At 46.9% G+C, this 20,274-nt stretch overlaps 2 protein-coding genes across 4 annotated transcripts in view; both read right to left on the bottom strand.

Annotated features, from left to right (window-relative positions):
• The window catches only part of slit1b (slit homolog 1b (Drosophila)), an 81,760-nt gene extending 77,517 nt beyond the window's left edge, over nt 1-4,243 (bottom strand). For both annotated transcript variants that reach the window (XM_048987868.1, XM_048987869.1), the window contains exon 1: nt 3,656-4,243. In XM_048987868.1, the coding sequence (XP_048843825.1) occupies nt 3,656-3,849 (194 nt within the window). In that variant the 5' untranslated portion in view covers nt 3,850-4,243. The remainder of the gene's footprint in view (nt 1-3,655) is intronic.
• A 3,487-nt stretch (nt 4,244-7,730) lies between these two features.
• Nucleotides 7,731-20,029, bottom strand: arhgap19 (Rho GTPase activating protein 19). Of its 2 annotated transcripts, none has more exons than XM_048988022.1 (12): nt 19,890-20,029; nt 17,063-17,319; nt 15,148-15,228; nt 14,266-14,475; nt 13,960-14,186; nt 13,221-13,307; nt 12,148-12,213; nt 11,888-12,049; nt 11,509-11,610; nt 11,086-11,196; nt 10,819-10,914; nt 7,731-10,358 (listed from the first exon to the last, which is right to left on the bottom strand). In XM_048988022.1, the coding sequence occupies exons 1-11, from the start codon at nt 19,931-19,933 to the stop codon at nt 10,825-10,827; spliced, it is 1,437 nt and encodes a 478-aa protein (XP_048843979.1). In that variant the 5' UTR covers nt 19,934-20,029; the 3' UTR covers nt 7,731-10,358; nt 10,819-10,824. The 2 variants fall into 2 exon arrangements, with proteins under 2 accessions (XP_048843979.1, XP_048843978.1); XM_048988021.1 differs by having other exon boundaries at nt 10,840-10,914.
• Nucleotides 20,030-20,274: the final 245 nt, after the last annotated feature.

Below are 20,274 nucleotides of genomic sequence, written 5' to 3'. Positions count from 1 at the left end.
CAGGCAGACAGACAGACACACAGATAGACAGACACACACACAGACACACAGACAGGCAGACACACACACAGACACAGACAGGCAGACACACACACAGACAGACAGACACACACACAGACAGACAGACACACAGACAGACAGGCAGACAGACACACACACAGACAGACAGACAGACACACAGATAGACAGACAGGCAGACACACACAGACAGACAGACACAAACAGACACACACGTCTACAAACACATGACCTTTCGCACGTTCCGGCCCTTTAATTAACTGAGCAGTGCAGTGCGCAGTGGCACCTGGATGGACACTAGCCTGTCTCTACAATTAGGCAGCAGAGGTCAAAGCATCACCGCCACACCCCCGTTTACAGAACCCCCGAATTTCATCCCACGTCGGTCTGACAAGCCCAGCACTGATGCTAACGATGGTGTGGGGCGAACGACCGGGGCAAGACCCAGGAGTCATCTCCCCAGGGTGAGTCTGCGTTGGACCTGCTCGGGGTAGTTTATGAGAGCTTAGGTAGTAGGGGGTGGGTTATAAAGATACTCCCCCCCCCACCTCGCTGACCTATCGTGATGTAACAACAAAATGCATAAATTCTCCAAAGAGGCTGCCCTTTGACCCCCCCCCCCGTTTAAAAATGCTGTCCTGTGCCCTGACATGCGCCACAGTGACAACACCCAGCTACCAGAAAAAACTAATAAACGACAAAAGCCAGACGCTGAATTGTTTCAACACTGAAGCAAATAAAATTAAAAAGCTGACAAATCCTCCATCTAAGAGCGCAGAGACGTGACACTCGTGCAGATAAGTGCACCTGTCTCAAGCCCGATTAGGCGGCGGGGATGTGGCGACCGCAGCACAGATCTCTGCTTGTCAGCCCGCTCACCGGTACCTGGCCTTATCTCCGGGACCATGTGTGGGTCTATTCGCGCTCTGCAAACAGGGGCACAAAAGGGGCTCCGAGACAGTTCGCAATAAACCCCCCCACACACACACACACACGAAAACAGCCTCAAATGAAAATGAGGTAAAATCCAAGATTTTCCCGCTGTGCTTCCCTTAGGTATAATGAACCTGTCAGGAAGCACGTCCGGCTCAGCCCATTCCCAACCCTGGGGGAGTGAGGTCAGGGTCAGGGTCCGGATGCCCTGCATGTCCCCTGGTCTTAGTCTCCATGACTGTGGCCCTGAATACATAACCTATTAGGGCAAAAGGGATGGACAATGAAAGGAAACAAGCACATGTAAGGGTAGTGGAAGAAAGAGAGATAGGGAGAGGAAGAGAGAGACGCTTGGCAGGCTGTAAGGGACGAGAAAGCAGCTCGCGGCGTTCCGGGGAACGTCGATGACACGGCGGTGCTGGCGAGAGGCAGAGGAAACAACATGGCTTTGATTTTGGGTTCGGCCTTTCTCGGGGGGTGGGGGTGGGCCACGTGTGCAGCCAGCTAATGACAGTAGCCGCCACATTCGCTGCACCCGGAGAGTCATTACAGAAGCTCGTCTGAGGGGGCAGAGAAAGGTCAGGCCTGACCTGCATGCTCTCTGACAAGTGCAAATGGGATTGGGGGTGTGCGACCCTCACATCCCCACTCTCCCTGCACCGTTTACAAACCTTGTCAGTGTGAAGGGGGCCGCCCGGCCCTGCCTGGGGGCTCGGAGGGGGTGGGGGGGGTAGCATTATGTCTGAGTGGCAGATCTTTCGGCGGTTGGAAGGATGTAACAATACTGAGGCATGGCTGTTAGCCATACTTTCCGAAGCGGGAGCACATTTCCACGCAGAGCGGAACAACGGATCACGTTGTCACTTCTTATTTTTATGATGATAATAGTAAGTGATTTTCTTAGCAGAAGCACTTAGATTTACATATTACAACGCAAGGCAGAGACACAAAATACTTTAATTATTATTATTAAATTTACTATTGATATTAAAAATACTAAGGGTTACTGTTTTATTTTTTAAAAAACGTTTTTTAAACAAAGAATTGGAGAGGGAGCGTTTCCAATTCTGCCACAAAACATTTTAAAGTGAACGTAAGTGGAGGCGATAATAGGAACGCATATAGCAGAATTCACAAATTCCAACTAAGCGCAATCCACAAGGGTATTCGGGCAATGATTGTTCTGGGAGAGGTACGTCCATGACGACGTAAGACGAGCTCCATTTGGCCACCGAAAGCTTATTTAAGTAATAATGGTTAATAAAGACGGGTGCTTTGTCCGGACGGCTTTTGACGTGCGCGGTCACCATGATGGATTACCGGCTGCAAGGGGGATGTCGCGTGGGCGTATTCGCCGCCTCCAAGTTTAGCGGCGCTTTCCACGCAAATAAATATCTGAATAACATTTCAGCTGACAACATTTATACGTGTCTGACACAGACGTATCGGGAAAAAACTGAAAAAAAATGCTTCTGGAAGATAATTCCCGTTTCAAAAAGAATAAGAAAAACATTTAAAACACAGATCTGGGTAACTTTTCAGCCCGATACCGGAATGCGTAAATGCCAACAAAACAAGTCAAGCACCCTTAAGGTGCTATTTTACGCCTTAAATATATGGCCAGGACACGAAAACAAAATTCGTACAAAGCACCGTCCGATACATCGAGATTTTCTTTGAACCGCCAGCGAAACAGCAAAAAGCAGTTTCCTCGGTATTATTCGCTGCATATTCTAAAAAAAAACAATGCAGGAGGTAACAACCATACGAAAACACAGCCGCCCCGTCTCGCCATTAAAAAAATAATAATAAGCAGACACTGCAACATCTGCTACTACAAGGTGCTGGAAATGAGACGGGGGGGCATTAAATATGCGCATCTTCCTTCGCTACACGCGAGTCTGACGCCCCACTTCTGCCCGTCTGCAGCTTATGTATAATTCAGACCAGCGCTGTGAACTTGAAACAAAACTATCCGCAATGTACGCGACTCCCTCCGCAAGCAGCCCCGCTTCCGCCGCCGCCGCCCCTCACTCCGCACTTTCGGAAGCTCGGATTGATAAACACTAAAGGCTTTTTAATTCCCTCTTCTTCTGCACCTTTTTTTGGCACTTCAGGCACAACTGTTTCCCTGGCGGTAAAACTCCGAAGGTGGAGGGGTCATGTGCCTTCTGCACCTGGAGTAAATTCCCCAACGATTCACATGTATATAATAATAATGACAGATGACGGGGAAATAAATATTTCGATTCCAACTTATTTTCTTGCAAAATGCATGACGTACAGGGGAAAAGTTTACTGTAACGGCCATGATAAATGTCTTATTTTGTCAGTATTAGGAGGTACATTATCGATACCTTGCTGCGCAGGCATTTCCCCCATTTACGGCGCTACTTTTGGGGTGAAGCCCGCAGATGCAGACAAAGCACGCGGGCGCCTTGCGCGCACGGACCACGCTGGCAGGCGGCGCGTCTCGCGGCTGGCACCATGTGCCCGCGTGCATTTTTAGCAGACGTGTTAATTATGTATGTGCATGTACATCTGCGCCTGTATTTCCGCAGAACACCTATTTATACCTGCCCCACTGTGGCAGCACTGTGGCTATACAGGGTTTTTTTTTTTGGGAGGTGGGAAGCTTAACATTGTTTTAATAGACATTAAACGGTTCCCCCCCCTTCCCCACCTCCACCAGGCAGATACTTACAGCCTCTCTGTGTTCCTGGGAATGTTCCTGGGCACAGTCCTGATGCCCAAACCGTGGCAGTCCACTGTGGTGCCGCTGCAGGTGCAGAGAGCAGGGCAGCCGTCGGTGAGCCCGGCACCCAAGGCCGCCCACGCCAGCAGCACCCAACACCACCGGCATGCTCTGACCCCGGCCTGGCCACCGTCCCTGGGCATACTTGCCGCCAGCTACAACCTTCGCCACCCGGCCTTGGTCCTCAGTCCCACAAACCTGCTCTCCTGCCTCTACGTGACTCTACTTCCACCCGTGAACAAGAAAAATATCGTCAAAAATCTAATGCATTAAAAAAAAAAGACTCACACAGATAACTATCTAAAAATGTTTTCACAGCGTTGATAGTAATGTTTTAATTAAATGCTGAACTGCTATATGAATCTGTGTTCTTTGCTGTTTAGTTATATCCTTCTCTAATCCAAATTTGTCCCTTTTTCAGGCTCTCCTGTGCTGTCTGTCTCTCAGTGGAGATGTTCTCCTTCTCCGCTCTGGAGTTCGATCTTTCTCTCTTCCACTCCAGTGTCTCGTATGCCAGCCCATGAAAGAGGGAGCAGGGCAAGAGCGAAAAGGGAAAAAAAGAAAAAACAACACACACACACTCTCTCTCTCCCTTTCTCCCTCCCTCCTTCTCTCTCTCTCTCTCTCTCTCTCTCTCATACACACAGCAGTAATCCATCACAAGGATCTACAAATAGCAGCTCTTCGACTCCTCCCCTCCCAAACACCCGCACCCCACCCCCTGCCCCCCCTCCCAGAACCCTGCCTGAACTCGCGCTCGCTCACCCAGGCTCACAGCAGACCAGGAAGCAGCAACGTGCATGGAGGAGTCTCATCCAAACCCCCGCCCCCCCCCACCCCCAGCACACACAAGAGTTGCCCACAGCTCTACAAAGAATCAGCTTCGTACAGTGGGGGGGGCGGGGTGGGGGGTGTTCTAGTAGCTTGGGGCAGCGTCGGACAACTCGCCTGCCCCACCCCCCCGCCTCAACCGAATGGAGTGGCAGGAAACAATCAGCTTTAATTTGGATGTGTGCGTAATTGAGGGGGGGGGGGAGAGAGAATCTGCCAGTGGAAGGGGAGAGCCAGGCCTATAGCCACAGCAGACCCATCAGTAGTGGGGGGGGGGGGGGGGGCAGAACACACAGAGTATGACAGGAGGTGGTTGAAAAGTGTGATGAGGAGGCATTCTGGGACAGGGCTGGCAACTGGGTGAGGGTGGCGGGGGTGAGTGGGCTGATTTACCTGCCGTTTGCATGGAAGGGGAGAGGGCCAGGCCCTGGAAACAGACAGGCGGGTACACCAGCTGTGAGTCAGAGACCAGCCGTGAGTCAGAGACCAGCGGAGTCACAGCACTGGAGATGCGTGTTCAGAGAGACTCTCTCTTTGTTCTGCCTCTTCAGACAGGGAACGGCTTTGGTGTCTCCCTTCAAATTCAAAAGGCATGGTCAGATCCCCCCGCCCCCCCTCCGGCATTCAACTGGCACTGCACTCAGCCACCTGGGGCCCGACACACCCCTGGCACAACTGCAAACAGATTTGTCTTTAATTATCCATAATTAGCTAAGTTATTTCATCCTTTGTCGCGCGTTTCCATCTCGTGGAAATCGGTGTAATTGCTTAAGGTTGTGCCTTGCACTTTGGCGGCAGAGAAAATGGACTCGCAGGAAACGCATGTCAAACATGCAGACTGCTGTCAGAAGTACGTCTGGCGCAAGGCGATAATGAATCGTGTGATGAGTGCGTGGCGCGTGTTAAGAGAACGATGCGCTGTGTAGCCGGTACCGGTCCAAAGCTCTTGCAGCACCCCCAGTCCAGAAGAAAGCGACCATGACTTGCTAAGTCACCCCAGCCGCCTATCTCGCCTAATGAGTCGAGCGGCAGTGTGTGGCTGTACATAGCTACAACCCTGAAGCTCAACTTTCTCACCAGACTGCTTTTATTGGTTACAAACTGCCACAATTGGCCTCGACATAGCAGTCGATTTGCAGGAAGGGCGATGGAGCACAGTGCCAGACTGGCTTAGTAAATACGGACATGCATGCTCCCTTCGTGACGGCTATCATCAGTTTGACCAGCTTAGCAGATCTGCGCCTAATGATTTCTGCAGCTTTGTTTCGTTCTGCCGTGCGCCGTTACTTTTTAATGTAAGAGTCGCACGCATTAAAGCACATCTGGGAAACCCTGGGAGCGAAACGTTAAATGTCAGCGTGCATCGGGGATGGCCCCATACCTTTTAAAAACAGCGCAGCCGCCGAATCCGCTACAGACGCACAGCAGAGACCCGGAGCAGCTGGCTCACATCGGCCCGAGCCGGCTGCATCTTCGCAGTCATTAGCTGCACGTCTGCGTTCGGCGTCCTGGGTCATTGGCAGTACTGCGGTCCCAAAACCAAAACCGGCGCTGTATCGAAGGGGACAGCGGCCCCATTTCCACGCTTCATTTCCTTTGGGCTGGAGCCTGTGGATACAATCAGCCCTGAGACATTCAGCATGCAGAACACCAGGCTATGAAAAGCTTGTGATCTGTACCATTCAAACGGTTATTTACTTAAGTTAGGCAAAGGTCCGTTCCGCACACATGCCTTGTTTTAAATGAAATATCCTCTAGAATAATAATCTTAGTCCAGGCCAGGGATTGTGGACCAGTGGTGAGCTCCTAGGAAGGCAGGTTCATATCTTGGAGTCCTTGCCCACTGATGCTTCTGTTGTACCTTTGACTGCAACCTTTGGTAAAACTCCAGTGAAGGCTGAATATTACATTAATACCCTTTGGCATCAGAGGGGATCAGGGATAGAGCCGACACTGCAACCCTCACGGAACACACACAAACATTTAAGTAAAGCATATGCATATATTTTTATTTATATATATATATATATATGCTTTACTTAAACGAATATATATATGGGGTGGCATGGTGGTGCAGTGGTTAGCACCGTTAACTCACACCTCTGGGACCCGGGTTCGAATCTCTGCCTGGGTTACATGTGTGTGGAGTTTCCATGTTCTCACCATGTCATCGTGGGGTTTCCTCCAGGTACTCCGGTTTCCCCCCACGGTTCAAAGACATGCTAATTGCCCGTAGGTGTGCATGTGTGAGTGAATGGTGTGTGTGAGTGTGCCCTGCGATGGGCTGGCCCCCTATCATGGGTTGTTCCCTGGTTTGTGCCCATTGCTTCCGGGATAGGCTCCGGACCCCCCGCTACCCAGTAGGACAAGCGGTTTGGAAAATGGATGGATGGATGGATATATACACACACACATACATACAGCAAGACAAAAATACAGAGGGACACCTCGTAGCCCTCAGTGAAGTCAGCAGGAATATCCACTAAACAAAAGGAAACAGACTTGCAGCACAGAGATTCTGAATTGAAAATGTACATTAAAATACTCCCACTGACTGTATAAGATACAGGCAGATTAGCACTTCACCTGCACGGCCCTGTAAAAGGCACCCATCTGACATGCCTCACCATCGATTCAGAGAGACCACACGTCACTTACAGAACAAAACCTCCATTTCATCAGTCACCAAGGCCATTAAAAAAAACCCTTCTGCATACTCAGTGACTGACCTTCCCAAAAACTCTCCCGCCACCAAAACAGCTGGTCTTTCCCCTCCCGAAACATCCACAACCTCACCTAACCCATCACACACATTAAAAAAAGATACTTTTGTTTTCTATAGACATTTTGATGGACTAGTTAATGGACTTTAAAGAATGATACCAAAACCTATTCAACTATTTTGGGGAAAAATCAGCGAAAATACATTTTGAACATTTACCGAAAAATCTTTACACCTTATAAAGTGCCCAGTCAATAAAGGATAGGAGTAAAATATGTTGTATAAAGTTTCTTAGTTCTCTACATGCAAAATCAAAAAAGCCAAATAGCATGTAGGGAATTTCCGTTTTCTTTGATACACTGACATCTAGTGGTCGGATACTTCAACTACAACATCAATGTAGTGAACAAAGTATCATAGATAGATTTTAAATTACAAGGAAATGGAGCAGAGTAAAAACAAAAGCAAAAAAATGTTTAATCCAAAGTTTAATACAATGCTTCAGTGTAAATTATATCATACAAATAAGAGAAACCACATGCAGACGGCGTATAGGACGTCAATGTTTTTACAGCAAATAAACACAGAAACAGAATTAATTCCAAGTACCTGGCAACTCACACGAGTGGTTTTGCCCTGTTCATTCCTTATATGATTACAACAACAGAACCAAACTTTTTACCAGTCTCTCTGTCTTTCTATGGAAACCTTTCAATTAAAAATAAAGCACACGGCGGTTTGGACATAAGGCTGACGAAAGAAAAGATCTGAGGTTAAAGATTATCGACAGGAAACTCCAACACAAACACATCCATCAACAAAACAGAGGTGAGCAATAAATAAAACAGGGAAAAACATTTAGAAGCTACCATAAATTTTTATTCACTGTACATCCAGTCAAAAAAAGGAAGAAAGGCTCACAGGACAGCATCAGGAGTGTATAAAATCCACAGGGGTTTTAAGGTAACAGCTTATGACGTTTCGTAACAGGGAAGCACAAACACTTCCTGCTTAAAAGGGTGGATCTCCGTCTGGAGAACAGCACATGCGATCATTAAAAGTGAGAAAGGCTCCAATCGCCTCACAGACTGTTCTGTGATATTTACAGCAAGGTGCCTCTTTAACACCCAGGAGTAATCAGACTTTTCTTGAATACGGGAAACAATTAAATGAGAAAGTACCATGGAGAAAAGAACTCCATATGTATTACTGTCATGAAACAAGGTTTGACGGCTCCTGCGTGAAGATTCCCCCAGAGCTAATAGGTAACCATGTAAAAATTACGCTACAACCAGTGTTTATAACGTTCACAATCCATCCTTGGAGATAAACCACTTTTAAAAATCCTGGTTTATGCAGATTTGGAAACTTGACCATTGTTTACACTCTGCTGGTTTTAATAATTAATTATACTAAGCACGCTTTTCAAACATATGCATATTTTCAAACCATATGTAACACACAATTCTTCCAGTCAAACAGAAACAAACAGAATAGTTCTAACAGTATTATTTTTATCAGTTAAAACAATACCCACTAAACAAAAGGAAACGGACTTGCAGCACAGAGATTCTGAATTGAAAATGTACATTAAAATACTCCCACTGACTGTATAAGATACAGGCAGATTAGCACTTCACCAGCACGGCCCTGTAAAAGGCACCCATCTGACATGCCTCACCATCGATTCAGAGAAACCATACGTCACTTACAGAACAAAACCTCCATTTCATCAGTCACCAAGGCCATTAAAAAAAACCCTTCTGCATACTCAGAGACTGACCTTCCCAACAACTCTCCCGCCACCAAAACAGCTGGTCTTTCCCCTCCCGAAACATCCACAACCTCACCTAACCCATCACACACATTAAAAAAAGATACTTTTGTTTTCTATAGACATTTTGAGAAACACAACCTTGAGACTCACTGGTACAAAAAAAAAGTAGTAAACAAAGACGATGTCCTTGTGCAGGAAGTCTCACTATTCATTTCACACATGTGGTCGTCCCTGGCAACATAGTCAGCTTTGCAGCCAATGGAACCACTATTTTGACCTTGAGAGCATCAGACAGCCCGTACGTCACAGCACACACAATTACTTGAACAATTAAAAACAGCTTATGGAAATAAAATTGTAAAAAGAAAAACTCCCAGAGGGTTAGAGGCCAGACTGATAGGGTTAAACATAGAAACATTTTCAGACAGCAGACGGCAAAGGAGTAGACAGAATATCTATTTAAAAAATAACATCCCATAATATCAATTTAAGGAATATCCCAGAGGAATTCAGGCTCATCCCAGGATAAAAGTAAACCTAGTAACGAGAAAGCATGTCCATTAACTTGAGATCCAGTTGAGTCTACATATATGGAGGCTATTATGTCACTAACATTTAAAAACAGTGGTATAGGAGTGAATAAATATCCACATGATGGTGGAACTAGGTCTCTCAGCTAAATATCATCACATATTGTTAGGGCTGGGATATGCTTGGGATTAACAGATAACTACAGATGCATGTATTCAGTAAAAGAAAGAAATTCATAAAAATTAATTCATAAAAAAATAGTTCCGTCCCTCAGGAGGGATTGGAATATACCAGTCATTGTGCAATGCTAACATTGATATGGCTCTTTGTGAAAGCCCCCTACCCCCCCAAGCTTAGCACCCATTTATCTGCCTAAGCATATTTGCTTCGGTCTGCATTTAATGCATGGACGTCACGTGCAGGCCCGCTTTGGGTGTCTGACCGCCTGGGCCGGTCACAACGGAGCTGTGCTCCTAAACCATAACTGATCGATGTGAAGCTCTCACGTTACTGGACGGCCCAGGAGCAGACGGGCGTCCCACATGCGGTCTCTCCGTGTCCGACGGGCCGCACAAGGACACGGGCACACCAGCCGACAGGAAGCAGCTTCCTCATCAAGTGGTCACTCACAGCGTTTTCTATCGCAGCGCTTACAAATCACATTAAAAAACATGTTAAAAAAAATAAAATAAAATAAAAAATGTCACCGGAGATCCAGTGTATAATGATCCCTGCCCCTAGACCGAGGACTCCTGTGTGGGTGTAAACCACGTGCTAGGGATGGAAGACTCCTGAAAAACAGAGGAATTCAGACATGAAGCACACAGCGTCCTCTAGATAACGACTAAACATAACCATACTGTGTGCAATGGTGACCCACCCTCAAAGACTTTACACTGGGGGAGGAAACAACACAGTACATAATTTCAAAGTGAAATGATTAGGCTCAGCTAAGATGCTTACACCGAGCTATAAAATAACATTCATATAAATGTTGATAAGCACCATACATAAATACCATACATACACATGCACATATATAAAAAACACTAAAATCTCAAAGCCATTAACTTTTATTAGTGATCACGTTTCTGCTACATGTGCTGATTCTCTCTGTGCCTTTGTCACCAGCGTCTTCTTGGTGGGACAGTGTCCCCTAATGGAACTGATCGGCATTACGTCCAACGGGCAGCTGGCATCACCAAAAGACACCGTTAAGCCCCTCCCTCGCAACGTCCCACAGCTGGCCACCTCTGTTTAGTGCGCCGGTACCTGGTCCCAGCAGACTGCCACCTTGGGACAAACGGCAGGGTTTGTCACTACTGCCGAATCACGGCTCCTCTGTGTCTAGGGAACAAGATGGTAACAAAATCAGACGTAAAGCACAGATTAGTAGCTTAAAAAAAAAATAAAATAAAATCGAAAGGGATCACGAGAACAGCCTTCACCCAGGGTGCACTGCTCCACACAGAACCGGAAAACGGCACTGCCGAACTCCGAGTGCGGCGGGTTCCTTACAGCGTTCTGGATGGGGTTCTCCTTCCCGTGTCCCTCGGGGGGGACGCCTGCAGATGGGGGCGTCCCCTGGCCTCGCCTTTCTGCCGCTGCCTGGCTCCCCAGGACTCTTTTCTGTGGCACAGGACGACTGTTTAAACGGTTACCACTGCTGATGCTTTGGCTGGTTAATTTTAGCTCATACTTCTTTCAGTTAGATGAATGTAATTACAGGTAAAGAGCCTCCTTCTTCAGGCAAACGACAGCAGGCCGACAGCTGAAAAGGCCATTCTACCATATTATAATTATTACCTTTTATTGTCAGTTTCTTTATTCCTCATGCCTTCAATCCCCATTTACACGGCAGGGTATTAACGGCAATCACACAGGGAAGGTAACTCGACCACGGAAGCGGCTCACACACTCGAGGAGAGCGAGGGGGCCCACCTTGATCAGCCCCCCGAAGGAACGGGAGCGGGGGTGCTTCTTTCCTGTGGGAGGGGTTGGGCAGTCGTATCCTGGGGTCCCTGGTGTCACCCCCTTCGCAAGCTAAAAATTGGTGGGCGGAGTCACAAGACAGACAATCAATACTGGCCTACCAAAGCAAAAACCTCTCCCAAGTACTCAATTACCAAGGTGCACCCAGTTACACGTTAGCAGTGCGGGTTACAGTTTGGGCTAATGCACTGGCCCATCTCACCCAGAGGGCCACCACTGAAGTTGAACCAGGCCCATGATCAGCTCTGTGTGAAGAGCACATCTCCCTTTATCAGGAGCTGGTACAGGCTGCCCCCTGCTGGTCAGTGTGGGTAAACTCAGAAGGCACCTGGCGGATGTACTTCTTCTTCTTGGCGGACTCGGGCAAGTTGTTGACGTGGCGGAACAGGTCCCTGAGTGCCTCCTCGGTGTGTGGGTTGGCCTCGGGGTCCTGGCAGGGCCGCTTGGAAGGTGTCGCGCTCGTGGAGGCAGGCAGGAGGTCCAGGTCATCCTGACATAGATGACGCACACGGAAAGTGATCCACTGGGTTCCGGGCTCCGTCACTGGTCGACACGCGTGTCACAGCACAGCGCTGGAGAGATAGTTACCTTGGACTGCGGGATCTTCGATGCCACAAGCTGCCTTCTTGCGTGCTCCCTGATGTAGGCAGGAGCCTACAGAGACGGAGACGATTAGGGATGAACAATCCTAATCCGCGAGATCCACGGGGCTTTCACACGTCTCCAGGCAACCCCTGCAAGCAGCTGCAGTGTTTACCACCACTCAGACTACACGTGTGTGTGAGGGCCCCCTGTTGGCTATAAAAAGCCACTACATCGGGTGTTGTAATTACATGGGATCCCAGAAACAAACAAACAAAAAAACTCATGACCCAATCAGAGGCTAATAGCTGGCATGAAAGAGAAAAGTCTATTGTTATTTAACAAAAATATACAATATACAGTAGCAGTCTAAAGTCTGGACACAACTTTTAATGCCTTTGTCTCCATTTCAGCTGTTATTCACCTGACAGTAAAAGCCCTCATGGCAACAAACTTACAAAAATATTATGGCTACTAAGTGACGTGTTCCACGTCTGAAAATTCCCCCAAATTTTATCCTCTCCGAAACAGCCGCCTTTGCATTCTATGACAGCACTGTAGGCGTTTGCTGTTCTTTCAGCCAACTTCCACACGTAGCCACCTGCAACGCTTCTCCAACAGTCCTGAAGGAGTTTCCACAAGTTCTGGTCAACAGCTGGTTCTCTTGCTCTTACTTTTCGATCTAAACCACCGTAGACCTGCTCAACAGGGATTAAGTCGGGGGGGGGTGGGGGGGGGGGGGGGGGGTGGCACTCCATCTCTTTCCTCGTTCTTCTCGGTACTTACATAACCTCAAGATGCGATTAGGGTCTTTATATTGTTAAAAGCAAATGATTTTCAGCAGGGGTGTAATTCTGAGATATGAAACACTTCTCTTGGCTGTTGCAGTATTGGATAAAACCTCATTGCCTCAAGGCCTTTTCCTGCAAGGCGAATGAAACAGCTAAAATAGAGAGACGCGTTAAAAGCAGGTGAGTGCAGACTCCCGACAGATACTGTATATACAAAAGGGAAACCTCCAGTGAATACAGCAGTGCCTTCTCCTCTAACAGCCACATCACAGAGGCGGCCAGACTGACTCGGAAGAGCTTCTGCGAGTGCTTGATGAGGAACGCCATGCCCTCGTTCAGCTTTTTGATGTTTCCTTGCAGGTCGGTCGCAGTCATCTAGAACAAAGAATGAGTTAATTAAAGCAAATTTATCCCAGGGAAAGAAAACATCCCACAGATGCCGTATAGCGGGGGTTAGCGATTGGGACTCCTGTGTGCTTTGGGAAACATTTTAATTAGCGATTAATCAGCACCTGAAAAGCCAGATGCGGTTTTATTAGTGACATAATTACTTGGGAACCACATAATAGGCGTCCCTGACAGGCAAAATTACTCGAATGCACACACCATGGCTGCAATAAAAGGCTTTGTGAACTTGAGTTAGCTCAGGGGTGATTCGAGAATTTGTTAGGGTGGGGGGGGGGATATGAAGGGGCAGCCTTATCTGCCAATGAGCTTTGAGTTGGCGAGTGACAGGGGAGCGGGCACTGTGAAGGCCAATCAGCTTTCAGCTGGGGGCAGCGACCCCGTGGCCCCCCACCCTGAGTGAGACAGATCACACGGGAGGTGCAGAGAGGAATGATGCGGGAATAAGTAGGAAGTTTATTCCAGGAAAAAAATGGGAAAGGGGGACAAAAGAGAAAAGAAGCAGGAAAGGAGGACAAGTGGTGAGAAGAATAGAGGATGGAAGACAAAAAGGAGAGAAAAGAGAAAAGAAAAGCAGGACAATAGGAGTCAGGGAAGGAGGGAGCCCTGGTGGGTCACCTACATTCTTGGGCCATATGACATGAGGCGCGAACATGAGCGCCAGGTTGAAGGCGGACATCTTGTTGGTGTCCTGCCGCCGGGCCGTCTGGTAGAGCAGGTCGAGCAGCAGCTTGAGTAGGCTGCGGTTGGCGGGGGGCAGCAGAAGGAGCAGCAGCTGCAGGGCCTCGATGCGCCGCTCCTTGTCGGGGAGCGTCGTCTTGTTGCCGTGCTCGTCAAACAGCATCAGGTCTGTGGGGGGGCGATGGTGGCTCGCCGGTTAGAGGGCTGTGGGTCCCGGCGCCGTGCTCCGCCCCCTCCGGCCACTCACCTGCTATCTTCAGGTGGGCGTGATAGTGCCGGTGCGTGAGCAGGGGCTCAGGCAGCTCCCCCAGGAAACTCTTCAGCAGGCTGGCCACGTCGTTGGGGTGGTAGTCACCCGTCTCCAGGTCGATGTCCACCCCACTGTCCAGCATCTCCCGCAGGGCCTGCTGTCGGATGCTATTGCCTGGGACCCTGAACAGTCCCTCTACATGCAAATCTGAGCAAGCCGTGGACAGAGACAATAATGGGCGTTTTAATACCGCACTGGCACACTGCAGCAAGCACAGCCTGTTTTAAAGAATTAGGGCACCAGGTACCACACTTTCAGTATTTCAAAAAAGTACAAGAACTATGGAACTTCTAGCGTTGTTTTTTTTTTTTTAACTTTTCACTTTGTATATTTTTATTTTCTGAGATGCCTTTTCAGGATAGCAGATGTATTTTGCAAGTGTGAGGCAGGTTATCTGCATAACCAAATTGACAATGAAAACATTTGCAAGTCCCGTCCCAAAGTCCCTACAACAGCCCAGCTCGTTTGGTGCTGGTACCTGCCCGGAAATCAGAGGAAAGGTATCAAATTTTTGTGCCCAGTACTACAGCACTTGGTGCAGTGCAACTATGGGACTTAATGTTATACAAAACATTGCCTTAAACCAGTGTCTCTGTGTGTCTCTGCATCAAACTAAACATTTGCAAAAAACCAGAAGAATTTGTCCTGTTTTAACTGGAAGCAGTCAAGCCCACCTCACCAGCGACACACAGAAAGACCGTATACTAAAGACCACGTATACTAAAGACCACGTATACTAAAGACCACGTATACTAAAGACCACGCAGAGAGTCTGTCTGGTAACATGTTTTACAGGCAGAGCACAATGGGAGTTCTCACTTCTGCTCAGGTACTCGATGAGCTGGCAGATCTGGGCGATTCCTTCCTCAGTCAACGGTGCGCCGAAGACAACTCCCTTCTCTGAAAAAGGGTAAACACACGCAACAGTAATAAACAGCAGCCCGGGATTCTTAAACCGCTGATATTCCGTATAAATGTGAAAGCCGGGCAGCCACACAGAACATTTACACACTACATAGTTCAGTATTAAAGACGCGTTTACTGCCAGAAACCCATCTCACTGGAATTACAAAGTGTAACAAAGACCCTGAAATTTAATGAGACACTCGGCCTCATATGACTCAAGACAGCAGAGCCAGAAAGTTGCCGCACCAACCATTTTATTATTGACCATTTATATGGTCCAAATGATGCCAACTCAACTTAATTTCATAGCCTTGTCTAATCTCTTTACTGATTGATTATTTAACTTCAACTGCTATTACTGCGGGAGATTTCGGCACCGATATCGATCAAAATCTGGATCGATCAAAAAGGTACTCCAAAGAGACAATCAAACAATATATCATACACCTCAGCCTTGGAGATATTCGGCATCTACCAAACCTCTTAGCGAATGACACTCCTCCTACATCCACCAATCATTGTCCCGTATGCATTATTTTCTGACAGCCAGCTCCATATTACCCGATGTACCCAAAGCTACAATTCACCTCATCTCGGACCACGCTCCAGTTGGCTTTTGCTTTATCAACAACCACTTAAGGCCAGGCGCAAACGGACGGCGCTTCAATACACTTAAAGATACTGATGTCAACACATACCTCAGAAGAGTGGGCATCTTTCTTGGAAATGAATGATTCTTCTAGAAATGTCATGAATGTTATGAAGTAGTGCCAAATGGGAGGGAGAACCCTTACAGCCAGTATATCACAGAAACTGGCTCAAAAATAAGAAAAATGAATAGGCTGGGCAGCTTGAGACACAATAGAAAATACACAAGAGGAAACAAGAGTAACAGTCGACCTTCAGATTAACAAAAAAGCAAAAGAAAACCTGTCAATCTGACACAAGACAGCTCACAGAACATGACATACCCAGCACAAGCTGCCCAGAATCGACCTCTGTGTCTAGGACATTCTGCAACTTCAACATTGCCGACAGCCCCCATCACTCGTGGGCACTGCCACCGATACACCATGTCTGGCAGGGAATCACCGCCAAAACATGTCCGCATTTCCCTGGACTCACTGGGAGATGCATCTGACACAGAATAAAGTAAAAACCTGCCCTCCGTTTCTGCAATAAGTGGAAGATAAAGACCAGCTTTCTTTGATACAATAGCACAGCTTATTAGCAGGCCATACTTCATTTGATCAACAACTGCTGCCAAATAACCAACCAGTCTAATTCACTAAAACAGCTGTCAGCAACTGGCAGACTCCAGTCCTCATCTTGACCGAAATAAAATGGAGTCCATAACACCACACAATCGAACACCCCCAGGTCAAGAAATATTTTCAGACATGAAGAACCTTGGGTTTTGTGTTTTTGATCAAATTTGACCCTGTGACAAAAATAGCTGGGGACCCCAGGACTAAACCCTAAAAGAGAGAGGTTGGTTTCTTGCAGTATCCACACTACTACCTCTATTATTAGAGGATAAAGACGGATCACAGCACAAACAAACTTTCAGATGAGGAAAAACCAGTCACTTGATATATTCTTTGGTATTCATTTTCATTCAGTAAATGTATTGTCTGTTGACCTGCAAGAACAATATCAATCATTTCACTAGGATAGATGTTTCTTTAGTCCTGAACGACGCCCGGTGACCTTCCAAGAGAGACAAAATGAGGAACCAGATATTTATTATAAGCTCATTGCATCACCCCTGAGTGCTGGGGGGGCTTCGGCGAGTCGTGTGAGCTCCCATGGCGAACCACTGACTGACCTTTGCGCTTCAGGAAGTTGAAGGAGCGGAAGAAGCCGCCGGCGCTGGGCAGCTTGGGGTCCACGTCTCCCAGGAGCTGCGCAAACTCTGTGCCGGGCAGGTCGATGAGCCTTGTGATGTTGCTCAGCACCAGCTCGGTGAAGCTCTCCGGGTGAATGTGGCGGAGCTTCTCCACGAAGAAATCCGGGTTGAAGATGATGGGAGTGTGGCCTGGAGGGCACATCTCCTGGCTGACGACCACGTTGCACAGCGTCCCTCTGGGAAATGGGACGAGGTCAGCTTTGAGGTCACGTTCACCTGTTCATCTCATAATTTCACCCGATGTAATAAATAGTTGTGCACTAGGGTGGGCAGGGGTGTCACAATACGGGGGGGGGTCCTCTAAATTGCCCTGGGTGGATCCCCCGCCACCCCTCCACTACTGGGCATGCTGGTCCTTCACCTCTCTGCAACCCAATAATAATTCTGAATCTAATAGGAGGAACACATACACTAGAATTAATTATTCTCCCAACATTTACAAGGTCAGACTGGGACCCTGCAAACCCTCCAAAGCTGTTATGAAAGCACATAGCAACACGACAGCAGGAAGTCAAAAACGAAAAACAATTAATTTTAAGTGCATGCAGAAAACTGCCCGTCCCTAAAATATAATGACATTATTAAGAGAGCCTACAACCTATTACAGGGCTCTTAGAAAAGTTGTTGACATAAATATGGAACTGTGGCATTTCTCTGCAAATGATCATATCACACAGACACAAATGGACTGACACTTTCATGAAATTCAAATTACAAACTGCAACCTAGAAAGATGTAAATCAAGTATTTTCTAAAGGTGCTGTTATTCAAAAGGGCTTCAGTATTTATGGAGAATGTTTCTGTATAATTAGCATGCTTTAAGAGTACAGCATAGGGCAGATTTCCTAACGATCTGGAGAGCCAGGATTCAGCCAGCACACTCAAAACAGCTGCATCAGTTACCAGATGACACAAAGTGCAAAATATCAGATGAACCTCTGCTTTTGTAAAACCTTAAGAAAAATTGTTTTATGGAGGAATTTTAAACTTTCAGCCTATAAACATGTAAAAGACGAAATACAGCATGCTATATAGCCTCTGTGGACCAGCGCAGACCAGTGGACCTGTGACCTAAACACTTGGCTTACAACAAGGGGGAGGGGGTTGAGACTGAGAGGGCTTTAATAACGACGAGAGAGGATGCTGTACATAGCAGGTCGTCTAGGTCACGACAAACAACAGCAATGTCATCTTCACAATAATGCCTATTATCAGCTCTGAGCTGCGTTTAAATGTGGCTGAACTTCCTTTGCTCATTCCACCAACTGGCAAGTACTTCAGATAATAAAAGACTGACTTCCATAACAAGGGCACTGTCCTCATCAAGCTTATAATTAACAAAAACAAAACAGAGTGTGAAATTAATATGTGACAGGAAATAATTATGAGAAGCACGGCACTATCGTGCCTTCTACCTCCAGGGACCTCATGGAACTACGTATTTACTGTGTGTGGAGTGACCTTGGTCTACACGTGTTCCTGAAGACAGCCTCCAGGTACCCTGGGTTACACCCAAGGCCCAAAAACATTCTGTTCAGGCTGAAACTGTAATTCCATGCTGTCATTTGTTTTGCACATGGTATGTCCCTTAAGACATCAAAGATAACCAACACATGAAGCAGATAAGTGGTTAATGACAATGCATGAACAGATAAATGGGTTGATACAACAATACTGTAAAGTGGCAATTTCTGCTTAAACAGCATTTAAAACTCGTCAGACCACCCTGAAGTTCACTGTGGACACGTGAAATCTGACACACACCCATATCCTAATGACAACTTTAACATTTATCAGCAGAACTTTATTGTAAAACGCACAATATGACAATAAACATGCAATTCTAACAACTATCTCTTGACACTAGATCTGTCACAAGACTCGCAACGTCAAGGTTCAAGCGAGCGACAGGTGTGCCCGTAATATTTCCTCAGCATACAAGTTCTAATCAAGTAATAAACCAGTTCTTTACGTGACAAGCTGAGCTTTGGAATTTAGCTGCTGTAGTAAAATTCGAATTATGCAACAGTTCATGGATTTGAGGAGAACCTCTTGCGATTTTTCGCCCATGCATAAATGACAAACTCGTTAAAAAACGAATACGTGCGATTCTTGCGTTTTTTGAGAATGAGTCCTGTACGCTTCAGTGTCCGTGTGTATGTCTGCAGTGCAGTCGCGGTTATTCTACAGGATGACAGTTTTACATCGAAACAAATTCAACAATCTCAACTTGGAAGAATGAAAATACAGCAGAGGGAAACTATTTACATGTACACTAAACAACAGGGCAACTACAAAACGGACATATAATGGTATTTCAATGCACACAATAAAAGCCCAAAACAGGTTATTACACCGTGTCAACAGCAGACCAAATGTGACCAGATTGGTCAGTCGGTAGTGTTTTTCTTCCGCTTTCTCTATCGGAGCCACGTCAATGTTTTTTGACGCCTCTAAATGAGAAACTGTTTCTCCCTCGTTATTCGGGTGCAAAATTTAAAATAAAACCAATGAATCAAACAGTGATAGCCTTTGAAACAAAGCGGCAGGTCTGCAGCACGTAACAACAGGAGGAGCGCTGCCACAACGGCAGACGTGTTTTTAAACAGTCCGTCACGGGAAAAATACACGTTAACGCCGCGGCGCCGTTTTTGACGCGTCTAATGACTGGCAGCGCACTTGTGCTCAAAAGTGAGAGCGGGCATTTTTTTTACCTTCACTTTCGCACACGTTTATTTGGCATTACCTTTTATTTTGTTTCTTTCCGTCGCCGTCTTTCCCAGCTGCCATCTTTTTGTTTGAATCCTCCGCTGCCGCGTGCGTCACCCGCCTACTTTGTCTTTGATTGGCTAGAGATCAGAACTGGGCGTGTGCATTGGACGGAGGTCACGCGGGCGCTAAATAATCACCATCGGATTGGTCTATTTGAATCCGTCGCGCAACGATCTATTAAAATTACACGCGTTGTATGCGATGTGGCGTATAAATGTTATACTCAAATATTTTGTGTATGTCGTGCATGTTTATTGAGCCTGTTCCTGTTCGGAAGGGTGATTTGAACCCTGATGATCTACTATTATTTTTGGATCCTGAGTATGAAACTTGGAAACGTTAAAAAGTTACGTAAAAAG

Source organism: Brienomyrus brachyistius, chromosome 20, assembly GCF_023856365.1.
Source record: "Brienomyrus brachyistius isolate T26 chromosome 20, BBRACH_0.4, whole genome shotgun sequence".
In the NCBI taxonomy this organism is placed as follows: domain Eukaryota; kingdom Metazoa; phylum Chordata; class Actinopteri; order Osteoglossiformes; family Mormyridae; genus Brienomyrus; species Brienomyrus brachyistius.
This window is presented reverse-complemented; position numbering and strand designations above follow the sequence as displayed.